The sequence below is a fragment of the Lissotriton helveticus genome, chromosome 12 (assembly GCF_964261635.1).
Source record: "Lissotriton helveticus chromosome 12, aLisHel1.1, whole genome shotgun sequence".
Taxonomy (NCBI): Eukaryota; Metazoa; Chordata; class Amphibia; order Caudata; family Salamandridae; genus Lissotriton; species Lissotriton helveticus.
This window is the reverse complement of record NC_136073.1, coordinates 436,464,857-436,480,159: the sequence shown is the minus strand read 5'-3', so window position 1 is coordinate 436,480,159 and position 15,303 is coordinate 436,464,857. Positions and strand designations below refer to the sequence as shown.

The 15,303-nt window shown below is 48.6% G+C and overlaps 1 protein-coding gene across 1 annotated transcript; it reads right to left on the bottom strand.

Moving 5' to 3' along the window:
• Positions 1 to 235: 235 nt before the first annotated feature.
• IRX5 (iroquois homeobox 5) lies at positions 236 to 7,029 on the bottom strand. The gene is made up of 3 exons (XM_078669470.1): positions 6,647 to 7,029; positions 2,088 to 2,490; positions 236 to 1,325 (listed from the first exon to the last, which is right to left on the bottom strand). Exons 1-3 carry the CDS (start codon positions 6,917 to 6,919, stop codon positions 511 to 513), a joined length of 1,491 nt encoding a protein of 496 aa, XP_078525596.1. The 5' UTR covers positions 6,920 to 7,029; the 3' UTR covers positions 236 to 510.
• Between the last annotated feature and the right edge of the window lie 8,274 nt (positions 7,030 to 15,303).

Below are 15,303 nucleotides of genomic sequence, written 5' to 3'. Positions count from 1 at the left end.
ACGATTGGATTTCGCATATGTTAACATCTCTTTTAATTCAATATTTACATTTTAACAAATGGAGGCTGCAGTTTTTCCCTCTCTTCGGTCTTGGCTAACTTATTCCTCTGGCTCTGAGGCAAATCGGTTGGCAGAATAAAACAAAGACGAACATTTTTGATGAAACCATTGCTGGTACCTGTGGGAAAGATCGGCACATGTATGCAAATTACGAAAGACAACAACAATGCTGGCACAGGTGTCTCAAGATTTATAATTTACTTCAAAGATCCGATAGTATCCATTTAAATACAAAACTGCTACATTTAAATATACAGCGGGCGATTCCATACAAATCGGCTTTGGGGGGTGTGGTGCTGCTCGCAGTTGTTAAGACATTGGTAAAATTCCGTTGCGGATTCTGATGTTCATATCTGAAGACTGTGTTCGTGTGGTGGGGAGAAAAAAACTGCAAAAGCAATGTAATAAATAAAAAAAAAATGAGTCCGGCGGGTGTGGGGGCGAGCGGTATTAAAGGCTGGACGTACCTTTCTTCAGTTCATAGGGCGAGTCTTTGCAGAGGTCTGCCTGGGCCTGGTGCCTCAGCTTGCTCTCTTTGGCCAGCGCCTCGGCCCGGCTCAGCAGTGTCTGGTTCAATCCATTGAAGTGCGCGGGGGCGCCCGGGGAGGGCGCCGCCGAGGCCGGGCCGGGGCTGGCCCCGTGGTGGCCGTGCAACTGGCCGAAAGTGCTGTAGTTCGTGTAGCCCGGGTAGAAGGGCGAGGCGTAGTACAGAGGGCGGGAGAGGACGGCGCTGTTCGGGAAGGGGCACTGCGAGGATGGGGGCCGGGTGGGCGAGGCCCCGCTGCCGGCCATGGACAGTCCCTGCGGCGGCCTCGTCCCCGGGGACGCCTCGCTGCTCTCTTTGGATTTGTCCGAGGAGGTGGCGATCTCAGCCAGGGACCAGAGTTTGGGTTTGGGGGTGACCGTGGGGGGCGAGTGGATGACGGAGGTGGCCTGGCCGCTGGGCAGCGCCAGGTCGATGGGCTGCAGCTGGTGAGGGTGGTGGTGCTGATGGTGGTGCAGCGTGGGCAGGCCGTGGCTGGAAGGGTGGTGGTGGTGGTGGCCCGGCTGCGGGGGTTCCTCGGCCTCCTGTAGGGTCGGCGCTCCCTGGCACAAGGCTGGAGAAGGGGGCGCGGGGGTCTTGGATGAGGAGACGGACAGCGGGTCGCTTCTGTCCTCCGGGTCTTTCAGGACCGACTCGCACCTGGCGGGGTCCACCTCCTTGTCCAGCGGGCTTTCGGGGTCCAGGCGGTCGAAGTCACTCTCAGACGGGCTTTTCAAGTCCCCTGCAGGAAAACAAGACAAAGTTACCACAGACGCTCGTGGGAAAACCAAAGAGACACTCCATTGGGGACACTGTGATTAACACTTAACACAAAGGGGGCTTATTTACAAGCCCCATGCGCCACTTTTGCGTCACTTTCCCCATGTTAAGAATGACGCAAATGCGGCGCAAGAAGCTTGTAAATAAGCCCCACGCTGCCTTACGACACACCACTCTCCCACAAAAGCGGCTTCCTTTTCCCAATAAGTAGCATCAAATAAATCAAATCGCCTCCTTAAATCCTGCAATTTACAAGTCACCTAAAAAGAAAAGTGATTTCACCGCTGCATTTTAATTTTAAAAGAAAACGTCTTTTTTTCTATCTAACTCAAATTCTTCCCACAACGGTGACGTTTTTATTAATTTAAAACACATGCTCGTTTTTGCAGCAACCCAAACAGAATACAGTGTTGAGTGTTGCAGTTACCTTTTATTTGAATGTCACAATAAGTTCAAGTCGGCTCTCAAGGAAGCACTGACAACAGGATTAATGCAGCCTACAAAACTAATTTATTATTCCAACTGTACACATATTGTGTACATTTTTAGTTTAACCCTTGATATTTTAAATTGCCAACTTGCAGCCAATTAGTTACATTTCCAGAGACGATGCAAGTTACGCAAACTGTCTCTCTATTGTGTTTCCCGCCTTTTTTTCTAGTTTAGTGATGATTAAAATTCACCCGCAGGAATAGGAATAAAAAAACGCCTTCCTTGCACCCACCTGCTTCCACCTCGACGTCGCCCTTGTCGTCCAGCTTGTGCGTCACGTCGTCGTCGTTCTTTTCCAGGTCGATGTTCTCGTCCTCCTCCTCGTCCTCGCTGCGGTTCCGCGGCGTCCAGGTCATCTTGTTCTCCTTCTTGAGCCGCCGCCGGGCGTTGGCGAACCAGGTGGAGACCTGGGTGAGGGTCATCTTGGTGATGATGGCCAGCATGATCTTCTCGCCCTTGGTGGGGTAGGGGTTCTTGCGGTGCTCGTTCAGCCAGGCCTTCAGCGTGGCCGTGGCGTCCCGGGTGGCGTTCTTGCGGTAGGCCGGGTCGCCGTAGGGGTAGGATCCGAGCGGGGCGGCGTACGGGTGGTACCCGAGGGAGCCGGCCATGCCCGTCGTGTGGTCGTAGGGCGAGCCCTGTGGGGAGAGGAGAGAGGAGGAGGTGAGATGGTTCCGCTCAGAGAGAGGCCTGAGAAGCACAGGTGACTCTCCTAGTAGGATACATACTAACAATAATCCTAGCGCTAATTATACAATTAAAAACAAGCACAATACTAATTCTAATAATCACGCCTGGCACATGTCAGGGTGTGATTTCACCAAGCCTGCCCAAAACACACTGCCTCGATTCAAATTAGAAAAGGAAGCTATAATTAGCGGGCTCATACCTGCAATTGTCCAACAGGCAAATGACACAATTTGGTCAAATCGTATTTCTAATACCTATTCCTTAATAAAATCCACCGAGCATACAAATCGCATGTGTTCTTTAAGTTAATGCTCGATTTAACCACCACATGCAATATTTTACCACAAAATGCGTTCGCCGTTAGACCGAAGAAAAAAAAACTTCTAAATGTGCCTACGCTAATTGTATTTGAGTGCGACAAGTAACTTTATGTTTCCTGTTTATACATCGGGTTGGTAGAACGAGTAATATATGATCGAAAAAAGAAAAACAAGTTCCCCTCATTAAGGTAAGTAGCTCCAATGAAAAATGAAGGCCGGGTGGTCGAGTTGCTGCATTAAAATAGGTCGCTTGTTCCGTGAAACAATGTTGCTAGAGTCTAGGGAGGATAATTTTATATCGCACCCTATTTAATGGCCTGATAGACGGAATGTCCACGTGGTTGGTGTGAATGGTAAGCGCCTAGGGTCTGGCTAAGGGTAAGAAGGCGCTTTATAACTAGCAATATACTATTATGCGCTCGCCACACAGCTCCTTTGCAGCGCGTGCATTTGTGAGACAAACTACAGTTTCTAAAACCATCACAGCGCACAGGTCGACCACATCCCCCCAGTCGGTCACAATTCCTGGAGTCTACCGGTATTAAATACATTATTTTCCTACCAATATTTCGCACTTGTCAGCAACAACATTTTGCACAGCCTGTGTGAAGGAGGGTTACGCCTCGCAAGTGAGTGGTATGCGCCGCAGTAAATTTCACCAAATTACAAAGGCGCATACTTATAACTCTCTGCTCTTTTTTCCCCTTCATTTAAATATAAATTACACATCTTTCTTGTGGCATTCGTAGAATGAGGCTAAGCAGTGTCCGCGTTCATTTATCTCACCCAAAGCTATCGTGTCTAATAAAAGCTCTCTAAAAGTTCCATGTATTAGCGGTTTTTTAAAACGAGTCACGCGCCATTGAGTCACAGTTTGCATTCATGCGGTAACATCAAATATTGCATTTATGCGGTAACATCAAAGATTGTATTTATGCGGTGACATCAAACTTAAGCCTAGGTTCTATAATAAAATCTGCCGGGTCCTGTTTCTTTGCAGAATCCCTGCGCCGCCGACAGAAGTGTAAACATACCTCGGTTTCTCCTGCACGTTCAACACTTAATTACACGTGTACACACAAGGAGAGTGGGAGTTCACAAGAAATGCTAATGCACGTGGGTTTTCCCCCTCGGAGAATGCATTTATCACCCCCCTGGGTATTAGCAGCGCCGGCTCCCGGGCTGGAGAAGGGGACTCGGGCCCGGTCGAGTAATCGGCACAAGGTAGAGATTATTAGGCCTCCCTGGCGACTAATTGACTCATGTTGGTGTAAGAAGCCGAGAGAAAGTGCAACCATTAATGTTACTTTCCTATAATAATACTTTAAAAAACGCCGAATCCGTCAGATTCCTGCCCTCGGGCATCATAAGATCTCCGTAAATTAGAAAGTATATACAATCTATCGTGTTTACATTTATTAAATCAGTGCAAGATCGGGGATCTGAACCGAAAGCGTTTGGATCTGGAGAGGAGAAAGCAGAACGTAGCGTGGAGGACGCAGGGCCTTCTGTACCATCGGGGAGGTGGCGGTTCCGTACCACCGGCGAGGTGGCGGTACGGTACCGGAACGCAGCCCTGTGACTGACTAGTCTGTGTGTGCATCGATAAAGGTCAAATATTTCAAGACTAAAGGCGCTGCGGAGGGATTGGAGTTCGAGAGAGACGCGATTCTAGTCCGATGGGTTGTGCAGCTGCACACGAGGTGAATGCGAGAGTCCTTGGGAAGATGGATGGAACCAAATGTTAAACGTGTAGGGGAGAACGCGGATTGTACAAGTGGGTCTGTGGGAATGGCCGACCTATGCTGAGGTGCGCATTGAAATACCTGCCAGGTTTTCTTTAAAATGCCTCAGTGTTCCCGGGAGTGCACTTGTAGGGGCACGGAGGCCAATGAAAAGTTCTGCGTGTGCTCTCAGATGTCACCAGTACCCGGGCTCTGGGAGGGTAGAATCGTCCGGTGTGAGGAGTGACCCCCGGGCCCTGTCTCCGGGCTGCCTGGGACCCAAGACGGGCCGAGGGCCACCGGCTGGCAGGGTTCTTCATTAATGGGGTGCACGGGGAGGGGGCTAGTCCGTAGAGTGACAGGTGGCACACAGCAGCAATGCCACCGGGAGGCGGGCTGACGTGCCAGGGTACAGGCGGCTGCAGAAGCACTCACTGGGGTCCCAGCTGGCACAGAGACGCTAATGAGGGTCGCATGGAAGCTGTCCTGCTGGCTGGTTCATGCCATGTGTCAGTAATGTTCACTCCTTGCTGGGCTGGTGCAAGGTACTGACATGGCAAGGTCTCAGGGGAGTGTGTGTGCATGTAAGGGCTGAGATGTATGTACCCAGGGTAAAAAAAAAATACAAGCTTTAGAAGGATTGAGGACCTCGTGGCAATCAAAGACAAAAGTGCTCCCCAGATACAGGTGTGCTGTAGACACATATGTGACCTCATGCTCCCAGGAGAGTGTTTCATATGATGGACGGACTGCTATGTGCCCAGGGTCAGCAGTGGCACACTATGCATACAGAACACGCGCTTCGGGCATGCATTAAAGGGCCGGTGAGTCACCGCAGCAGAAGCGTCAACGGATGCTCTCGAGTCCCTATGCACACCGGAGATCTCAGATGAGTGGGTATGTAAAGCTTGGCCTGTCCCTGCATTAGTAGCGGCAGGCCCTTCGTAAGACTATGACAAGGACAGGGGGGCTCTACCGGTCAGGGCAGAGATGCTTACAAGTTCAGAAGTTGGTAGAGAGCTTGCTGGAATCGTAGGGTACCAGTGGTACAGAGTTAGTAGCTGCACAGGGTACGCACCAGACCGCATACTTTGAAAGGACTGGGGGTTCACAGGCAAGTGTTTCTGAGCTGGTACCCAGATATCTGGGATCTAGTGGTCTCAGGTTGGTGTGTGTGTGTGAAGATGTAAGGACTCGGAAGTGCTCACGATCACACGTGGCACATTGTATACAAGAGAATAAACAGCCTCGAATGGGTGAGGGAACCCGTTAGCAGCAGACTCTCGCAAGTTCTTGGCCTGGTATATAGATATGTAGGATCTGTGGAGCTCAGGGTAGTGTGCAAGTGTGCAAGGGGTGTAGTGTACCCAGGGTCACACGGGCACAAGGGAACAAACAGTTTGCAATGGGTGAAGGGGGCCATTAGCACCACACTGTCACAAGTTCCTGAATTGCTGCACAGATATACGTGGGATCTGTGGAGTTCAGGGTAGTGTGTAAGTCTGCAAGTGTTGGAGAGTGACCAGGGTCACAAGTGGCACACTGTCCACCAGGGAACAAACGCTTTGGAATGGGCGAGGGATCCCTGTTATCTGCAGACTCTCACACGCTCCTCATCTGGTGTACATATATAAGGGGTCTCATGGTAGAGGGTAAGCATGTAACGCGTGGATGTTCCCAGGGTCAGTATTGGCATCCTGTGCACAAGAAAATATTTGTTTTTAGAAAAGCAGAGTGTCCCGTGTCAGTCAGATGCAGTACCGGACTTCCACAAATTCCTGACATAGTGTACCGATATCTGGGGTCTCAGGATAATCAGAAATTGTGCACTGATGGGAGTGTGCCCAGGGTCACACTTGGCACACTGTAGACGAGGGAACACACTATTTCGGTGGGTGTGTTGCATCCCAGTCCGCAGCAGACGCTCGCAAGTTCCTGAACCGGTGTACAGAAATCTGGGCTCAGGGTCTTAGAGCAGTGCATTAGTATGGAAACAGCTCGGATGTGCCCAGGGTCACACAAGTACGCAAGAAAAGACATGCTTTGAAGTGCTCTCTTACCACGTAGGAGGCGGTGAAGGCGGCCGCCGCCGCAGCTGCCGCCGCTGCCGGGTCCGAGCCGTAGGGCAGGTGCGAGCCGTAGCCCGGGGAGGGCGCCGAGAAGGCGGTGGATCCGGCGTAGGGCGAGAAGGCAGAGCCGGAGGAGGAGCGGCCCAGCTCATCGGTCCGGGGCCCCGAGAGAACGCTGGTGCTGTACGCCGGGCACGAGTAGAGCGCCAGGGAGGCCGAGGGCTGGTACAAGTAACCCTGAGGATAGGACATGGCCAGGCACATGCATGCAGCCGGTCTGCGCGGCTCTCGGAGGCAGGGAAGGATGGGACGGCCGCCTGGGCTGCAGCACCGCCGGAGTGCCCTGTCTGCTGCGCGCCGCCCTGCGCTCTCTTCGCTCTGTCTCCAGCTCTGTTTTTTCTGCCCGTGGACTGAAGGGTAGGACGGGGGAGGAGGGCGGGCGCTGGGGAAAGGTCCTGCCAAGATGCTAAGTTGGAAATTGAGGATTCTGACGCCTTCTGCGCAGCGACGCTCCGCCTCCTCCCGGGGTGGTGTCAGTCTGGAAGGAGCTGCGCGATCCTGCTGGCTGCGCAGACCGTGGCCGCGCTCACTCCGCGCTCCTCGGCTCAGGAGCGGGGCTGGGGCTCCGAGCCGGCCCCTGCTGCCTGGAGGTAGCGCCAGCCTGGGTCTCTGCAAAGCACTGGCCTCGGCCCTGCATCGCGTTGAACCCCGCCCCGTCCCTGCATGGCCATTATCCGACCAGGTCCCTGCATGGCCATTATACCCAGCCGGGTCCCTGCATGGCCATTATATCTAGCCGGGTCCTTGCACGACGATTAGTCCGAGCCAGGGCCCTGCATGGCCAATAGCCCCAATCTTGCCTTTGCAACACGATTAGGAACAGCCAGATCCCTGCACGAGGTTTAGGGTCCAGGGATCCCTCTCCGCGGCTGTTAGCCCAACCCCAAGGGCCCACGCAACGAATACCCCCGCGCAGGACACTGCGCCGCGATTAGACTCAGCCCGATACTGCATGACGACGAGGCCCGAGCCCTGGAGGCGACTAGCACCTTGCCGAGGCCCTTGGACGGATCCCTCGACTGCCGAGACCCCACGCACCTGTGAATGCCGATCACCCCTACCTCATGCCCAGGAGAGCGAATACACAACTCATGCCCCAGGGTGGGGAATACACAACTCATGCCCCAGGGTGGGGAATACACAACTCATGACCCTGGGTGTGGAATCCACAACTCAGGCCTGCAGGGGTGGGGAATACACATCTCAAGCCCCAGGGTGGGGACACACGAATTATGGCCCTGGCCGTGATCGCCATCAGCCCAGGAGCTGGGCACACGCACCAACCTGCTGAGCGCTGGGCTGGAGCCGTTGGGGTTAGCTCTGATTTACAGTCTGCAGGGCCAACGTAAGCCAGTCATTTTAAGGAAATGCGGGAAATTTACGGCCCGCTCCTACCCACCATCCATCCTCCGCTCCAAATAAGGCGTGACACAGATCCTTTAACCGCCCAAATAAGCATCAGAGGGAATTGCTTTGAAACGGTGATTGGAAAACATTTCTGAAAGAAACCGCGTCTCTCTGAATGTGTGTGTGTGTGTGTATATATATATATATATATATATATATATATATATATATATATATATATATATATATATATATATATATATATATATATATAGAGAGAGAGAGAGAGAGAGAGAGAGAGAGAGAGAGTTATATTTTATATTAGACATTCTATTTTAATATTCACACAAACAAACTTAATAAACTATTAGAAAAAAGACACTTTATACAAAGCAATTGCTTTCCTTAGATGGTGCAAACATACAAACTTTGGAGACGACACGCTGCCATTCCCCACCAAAATAAACAATTTTCCACAACCGAGGTGTAAAGTTCTTCCACTCAGAAATAAGTTCGCTGCCTCTCCCTTCCCAGTCTCCGACCAAAGAGAGACGAGTGAGAGAGAGTAAACTCCCGGAGAGAGATTTTACCAGCAGATTAACTAGGTTCGCCTTTCACTCTGAAACCCATAAAAGGGTTTGTGGCGAAAGAAGATTAAAACCATATGAAGCGGGGCAAATCCCAGCCGATCTGGGGATGTAATCTTTTCAGATTTCTGCAGCTAGGTTTCCCAACGGGAGCACATCGCGCGCGGAGCGTCTCCCTCTTCCACTAACCCACCCCGTCCCCTGTCCCGGACCTCAGATCTTACAGCTCCCCTCGCACAGGGGCGGTCACTGCCTTCGTGGCTGGGGACAATCAGATGGCGTGCCTGTTACCTGAATGCCTGTCTTTGACGCCTCGTGTTTCGCCTGTAGCTGATACCCATTGCTGGCGATGACAGCTATATTCCTTTAATTACGTCTACACCCCCCTTTTACCCTAATGATTCTCCGTATCGACCAGTGCCGCTCTGGCTGGTCAGTCAATATCTCTTTGCAACAAATATCTGCGCCTGCTTTTTCTCGCAAGAAGACTGGTGCACGCATGCAACAAACGTGTTTGTAATAAGAGATCGGTCAGCCCTGTAAGTCCCGTCATGTGTGTTTTGGACAGGCGGACATAACTTGACTTCGCGCTGTCTTCCAGCGTGGACATTACAATACATGGGAAGGCAGGGGTGGACTTTCCCTAGAAGTGGGTGCCTCCCCCGGAGTCACGTGCTCCAGTTTTGTTTTGAAAGGCTCCCTGACTCAGTACTTCTACCCAGATGTCAAGCAAATGTTTTGTTTTGTGCGCGTTCGCTTTTTTTTTGTGATTGGTGATGGGGATGGTGGGCGGGGGGAGGGGTTGTTGAAGGGATCGAGGAGAAAGGGAGAGACAATTGCGGTGCTGGGCACGGATGAAACATCTTTTGTGAATAACACCAGCGCCAAAATCCGTTCCTAATTCTCCGTGTTCGCTGCTAAGCCCTTGCGCTTTTTTTCTCTCCCTGTCTAGAGGTCTAGAATCCGAGCATGCCGTGTTTATGAAAAAGTGCAGCGTAGGTTAAAACAGTGCCTTTAAGATTTAACGGTGGAGCAGAGGAAGCGTGCTACTCAAATTAGTGCATCAGTGGGACGTTAGTGAATGTAATTTAATGATTTTTACACACTGGCTCAGATTTTATAAGCAGAGGTTTATGTTTTTTCCAAGTGATACATGTCAAGCGTCTGCTGGAGGATTTTCACATTCACAGATCAGACTTAATTAGGATCGTTTTCGCTAATTCCTATAATGCTTCAGGGTGACTGCCCAATGACGTCAGCGTCAGTCATGCATGTGACAATAGGGTGATGTAAAATACGCGTTCCACATGGGACACAGTCCCAGAAATATGTGAAATGCGATGACATGGGGGTTCCCCGTACTGGAGCACCAGAGCTGTTTTCATTCAGACATGCATCTTCTCGCCCGCCCCGCATAACGATAAAAAAACACTTACAAGAATACAAACCTGTCACGTCCACTAACGAATGACAATCCTGCATAAACCTCTATTAAAATGAATTGCAATCAATGCGAGTTTGGGTGTGTAATACCTCTCAAAGCTCTTGGACAATGCCAGATTTACGTTTTATTCTGGATCTGTATAGTTGCAACTCTAACGCCGAAAAATCCAACGGGTTGTCTTTTGAAAGCAGAATCTCATAACAATTTAAAGTGGAATTTAGCTAATTTGTATATGAAATTGAAACTGTCAATGCTGACAGTTTTTTTAATTTATTTTTTTATATGTAACATCCCTTTTAACGTCGATGCAAAATAAATGCACGAGTATCGTGATTCACCAGGTCTGGGAGTTACTGGGTTCTTGGGGGCCAGCACCCGCATTTCCCCCAAGTACCTGCCATGCTTCGCAGTGCCTCCTCTTGCGTATTCTGCACCTGATTGGTCCTCAGTATACTCACCCGCCCGCCGTCAGCACCTTGACAGATGAGGCAGTGGATCTACGCGACTCTAATCGGGGACGTCATTCCGCATCACGTAAGCCTGTTCCGTCCTTCCCCACTTGTAGCGTAGGCGGAAGTTGGGGTATCTAACCGCGCGTGCGGAACGAGGCAGGGCTCGCTTCCACTTTTGTCCTGAAGGTGGCGACCTCGACTGCAGAAGCTGTACGTTCGAGAAGTGTGAAGACGGCAGCGAGCAATGGCGCTATCTTTATTATCGTCGGTTTGGGGGTCTCTCCTAGCGCGTGCTTGTAACCAGGGTTGTCTGAGTTGTTACGCCAGGTTGCTACCCCGTAGCGGCGGGGGGAGCGTGGATTATCGTCGAAACCCGCAATGTGACCACTGGCCCCTGGAGAACTGAAGGAGACGGCAGACCCCGCTCGTACCAAATGCAGTCTGCAGATAATGATACAGCTGATGAAAGGTGGCAGCAGGGGCCACGGGTAGTCTGGGACACTGTTGGGACAATGAGGAGGCAGAATGTTGGGGGTAGAAAGACACTAAACCACTGGATAAGAAGAAGTTGGGTCGTGGGGGAGGGGAGCACGGTCATAATTAAACTGGAGGGAATGAGTTGAAAACAATATCAAAAGTGGGTTAACACCACGTAATGTATTGAGGGTGTACGGGAGAAAGGAATATAAGGAACGATACAGGAAGTCCTGTGACACGAAGAAGGAATCTAGGGGAAAAGACCATAAAAGACCGAGAACGAGACTTATGTGAGACCAAAATAAGAGCAGAGGGATGGGTGAGTCTTTTAAGAGGGGGCTGGCAAGGCACAGATGAAGAGGGAGTACAGAATGCAAAACAAGAGCGCAGATGTGATGTGAAGTGATGGCGCATGGACAAGGAAACTGAAGAAAGAAGAGGTAGAGGCAGATTTACAAGCCCCTTGCGCCACTTTTGCGTCACTTTCCCCGTGTTAAAAGTGGCGCAAAAGTGGCGCAAGGGCCTTGTAAATCTGCCCCCCTCCCCGTCTAAACCAGTTTAAACATAAAGATTGGGTGTGGGACACGGCGAAAAGAAACGAAGAGACACATTCATTGATACATGGCACAAGAAAAGGAGACGTCGGGAGAGGGAAGGGAAGCTCGTGTGAAAAAGGGTGTTGAAAGGTATTCGCGATTGAGGAGCGGCATGGGAAAGAGTTATTGAGAGCCCCTGTTTGCTTAAAATGAGTGTACTGATGAGTACGCGAAGCCAGCTTGAAAGGGAGGCCAAGAGGTGCAGGAGATGGCGAGGGAGAGTCGGAAAGGGATGCGAGCGGTATAGGAATTTCACCCAATATGTGTCCCGGGCGTGGGGGTTCGGGTCTCATTTCTGTGCTGAGGGTTTCAGGAATTACACTTACAATAACCTTCAACCAAGCCTTACCACCAGTTAACTTGTTGCAAACTGAGTATATCCAATGCTCCTGTGTAAATGAGCGAGAAGGTGTGTGTGTGTGTGGGGGGGGGGGGGGGGGGGGGGCGTGGACAAAAATGAACTTTTATAGGTGCAGCCTGATGGCTTTCCCAAGAGAAACATAGTGGACGTATACCCCCTCCCCCTTTCCTCCATCTTCCAAACCCCCTTCTGAAAAGCACATTCTCCTCCAATCCGTGATTGCCTTCCCATGTCGTGCGGATATTCTCATAATATTCGAGCATCCTTGGAATATACCGAAAGACTGGGTCACATGGCAGTTAAGGTATGTGTCGACCAAGGATTATTCCACAGTGGTTACTTATGGCATGTGCCTGCGGACTTTTTTACATGGTGTTTGAGAAAGATCTGGGCTGATAGTACAGATAGAATGTATTTTTAATGTAGCTGAGAATAGACAACATTTTACAGTAATACTTCCAGTGCTTGCAACACAGTTGACATTTTCTCTGCATCATAATTATGATGTAGTCGGATCTAGAAGGCAAACAATGATGGGAGATCGTAGGATGGTTCTAGAAAAGAACTAGGTAGGTGCACTCGAAGTCATAAACTATTTACATCCTGCTTAGCTGTGAGAGCACGGCTTACGTGCATACTCATTGCATTGGATTGTAGCTGTGCAAGTTCACGGTTAGATTTACATCCCCTCAAAAAAAAACTTTAGTGTTTGCATGCTTGCTTGGGTTTGTGCATCGTTCGCGTTTTACAGTGTGTATTTGGTTGACATCGTCTTCCAAACCCTGATTGCATGCCTTTATTTAAATTGCCACTGGCTTTCCAGGACTTGCAACAGGAAATGACGCGTCTGAAGCTCTCAGCCTAGACCACCTGGCAAGGGTGCTGTTTTAGAGATGTGCACCCTTACCTCTTTAGTTTTACCAGTGGTGTTTGCATGCTTCAAGACTGGGAAATTTGCAGTGCTTTCAGCACAATCTTCCTTACTTCTTCAAACCACACAGGTGTGCACTTTCACCTGTTTTGCTCTGTGCAGTGTAATGTACTTTAGAGTGGTCATTTTACTCTTCACTTTTGAAAACACAGTTGCACTTGCAAGCATACGTGTCTGCCGAAAGACAGGCAGTGTGCAACTGTAGAAGCAGCTTTGTTAAAAAACTAAAATGCTGCTTTTAGTGTTGGCTATAGGGTGTACAGCGTTTTTCGCTTGTGCCGCATGAATGTCTGGCATATATACCCATAGGTTGAACTCAGTCTCTCAAACAGGTATAGTTTACACCCTCTAGATTATCTAATTAATATTGTTCCCAAAGGCTAGCTGTTTCTTCATTATGCTACGTTTACCCAGGACTTCTTGCATAACATGCCTGACCCATGGATGCCTTTGTTTTTTTCTACTACAAGCCAAATACATGCATGCCATTTTACAATAATTAATATTTCATGAAATATTTTGATGTTAATCAGTTAAATGGTTGTCTCCAACAGGTTACCTTAAAGCAGCCTGTTAATGAGTGGCATCACACCATATCTCTAACCCAGCTAGAAAGTGCAAGAAATGAGACATTTTGAATATTTTTTTTAAAGAATGTTGAGTGGCATCACACCATGTCTCTAATTCAGCTAGAAAGTGCAAGAAAGGAGAACTTTTTAATCTTTATTTTTAAGGTATGTCGGAGATGCAGGATTGGATAAAAAGGACCACTTGTTTTGTTGCACTTGGTGGCCACGCAAAAGAATGATGCACAGTATGAAACGGTGACTTAGGACTTGATTTGGAGTTTGACAGACATCTTATTGCAAGTGCATTATAGTCAGTGGCACTTAGAATAAAGTGGGCAGGATATCCATTACGTTTGTAACAGAATAACACGTCCACCATCATCTAAATCAGGCCCTTAGTCTTTATGTTCATTTCCTGCTGCATGATGTCATTTATGTAGCTCCTTCTTGTAAGTAGGACAACTGAAAGAGCTTGAATCATACTGATTAGCGTATGCAGAGCTGCACAGACCAAAACTCCATCTCTCATTTTTTTGTTTCATTTGTCTTTGAATAAATATCACATCTACAGTGTAATTCAGAGTCGACATTTGAAAGAACTATAAAGAAACCTGCATGTTTTATTTAATCCATCCACACAAGTTGAACATTCAGGCAACATAGGCTTCTGCCAGTTTTGTGTCACCGCCCAAAATACTGTGTATTTGAAGATACAAGTGATATAGATCCCACTTGCAGTATTGTTTTTATATGCCAAGTTCCTCTCGAGTCAGATGAGATTGCAGCTGCTACTATCTCACACTTAATATGACAAATGTTAAATGTTGGCTGCAAGCTCAAACATGTCAGTTGTACTTTGAGTATTTCTGCTACGAAAGGAAGGCAACAGACTACTATTTAGTGGTGATTTTTAGTTTCCAACAAAAGATTTATGCATTGTAACATTGCTGGTAAGCCAAGCATTTCACAAGATGTTTGTGAGAGGTTGTACAAGAAATATCCCAACACGATGCTCTTTTCGGCTTTTATTTAATCCAGTGTATGCAATAAAGAAGATTGTTAGCCAGCAAGCCAAGGCATCTAAAGTACCTTGTTACTGGTTATGGAGGAGTTTCCACATTAAGGGTGGCTCGCTTGCAAGAGAGAGGGGGTGACGTGGGGTAATACCCTTCACTAAATATTGGCTACAATTTTTTTTAATTTGTACTTTTTGCTTTTTGACAATCAATTTGACAGTTTAATATAGGATATTCAGTTTTCCTTTTATCTCAATGCGTTGCCAAGTCCTGTGTTAATAAAATCACAGTATAACCCCCCCACACAATTTGAAGATCACCACTGCCTTATCTTCTTTAAAACGGTTCTCACAAACTGCTCTACCCTTAGCCCTGTTTGATCTTTAACGTCTTCCAGTGACTATCGTCTGTATGCACAAGTAACATCTGTGGTATTTTATATGGAGTTTTTATGCAAATGATAGAAATCCAATAAGTGCGTTTGAAACAGACATTCATATGCACCCTAACTAAGGGACCCCACTGTGCACACCATATTCATCTTTCTTTTCATCACTGTGATCAGCACAGTGGTATTTACTATTTCCGGCACCACGTCCAAATCATAAAAACAATATTGCTGACAATGTTAGATTTTTGGTGTGTGTGCATGCTTGCTTATAAAACACAGGTAAAACGTTGTAACACATTACAGGAGGATGAACACGTAATTGTGTTTACTGTGTATTAAATGTTACTTTAAGGACCATGTTAGGCATAAGCCCATCTTCTAAACACAAATTACACAAATGACAGGACTGTATTTATT

Excerpts from the sequence above, each read along its gene's own strand:
- IRX5 (XM_078669470.1), bottom strand. The coding sequence starts at position 6,919 with ATGTGCCTGGCCATGTCCTATCCTCAGGGTTACTTGTACCAGCCCTCG. Across the intron at positions 2,491-6,646 it reads CCTTCACCGCCTCCTACGTG|GGCTCGCCCTACGACCACAC; the intron begins GTAAGAGAGCAC and ends CTCTCCCCACAG. Across the intron at positions 1,326-2,087 it reads CGACGTCGAGGTGGAAGCAG|GGGACTTGAAAAGCCCGTCT; the intron begins GTGGGTGCAAGG and ends GTTTTCCTGCAG.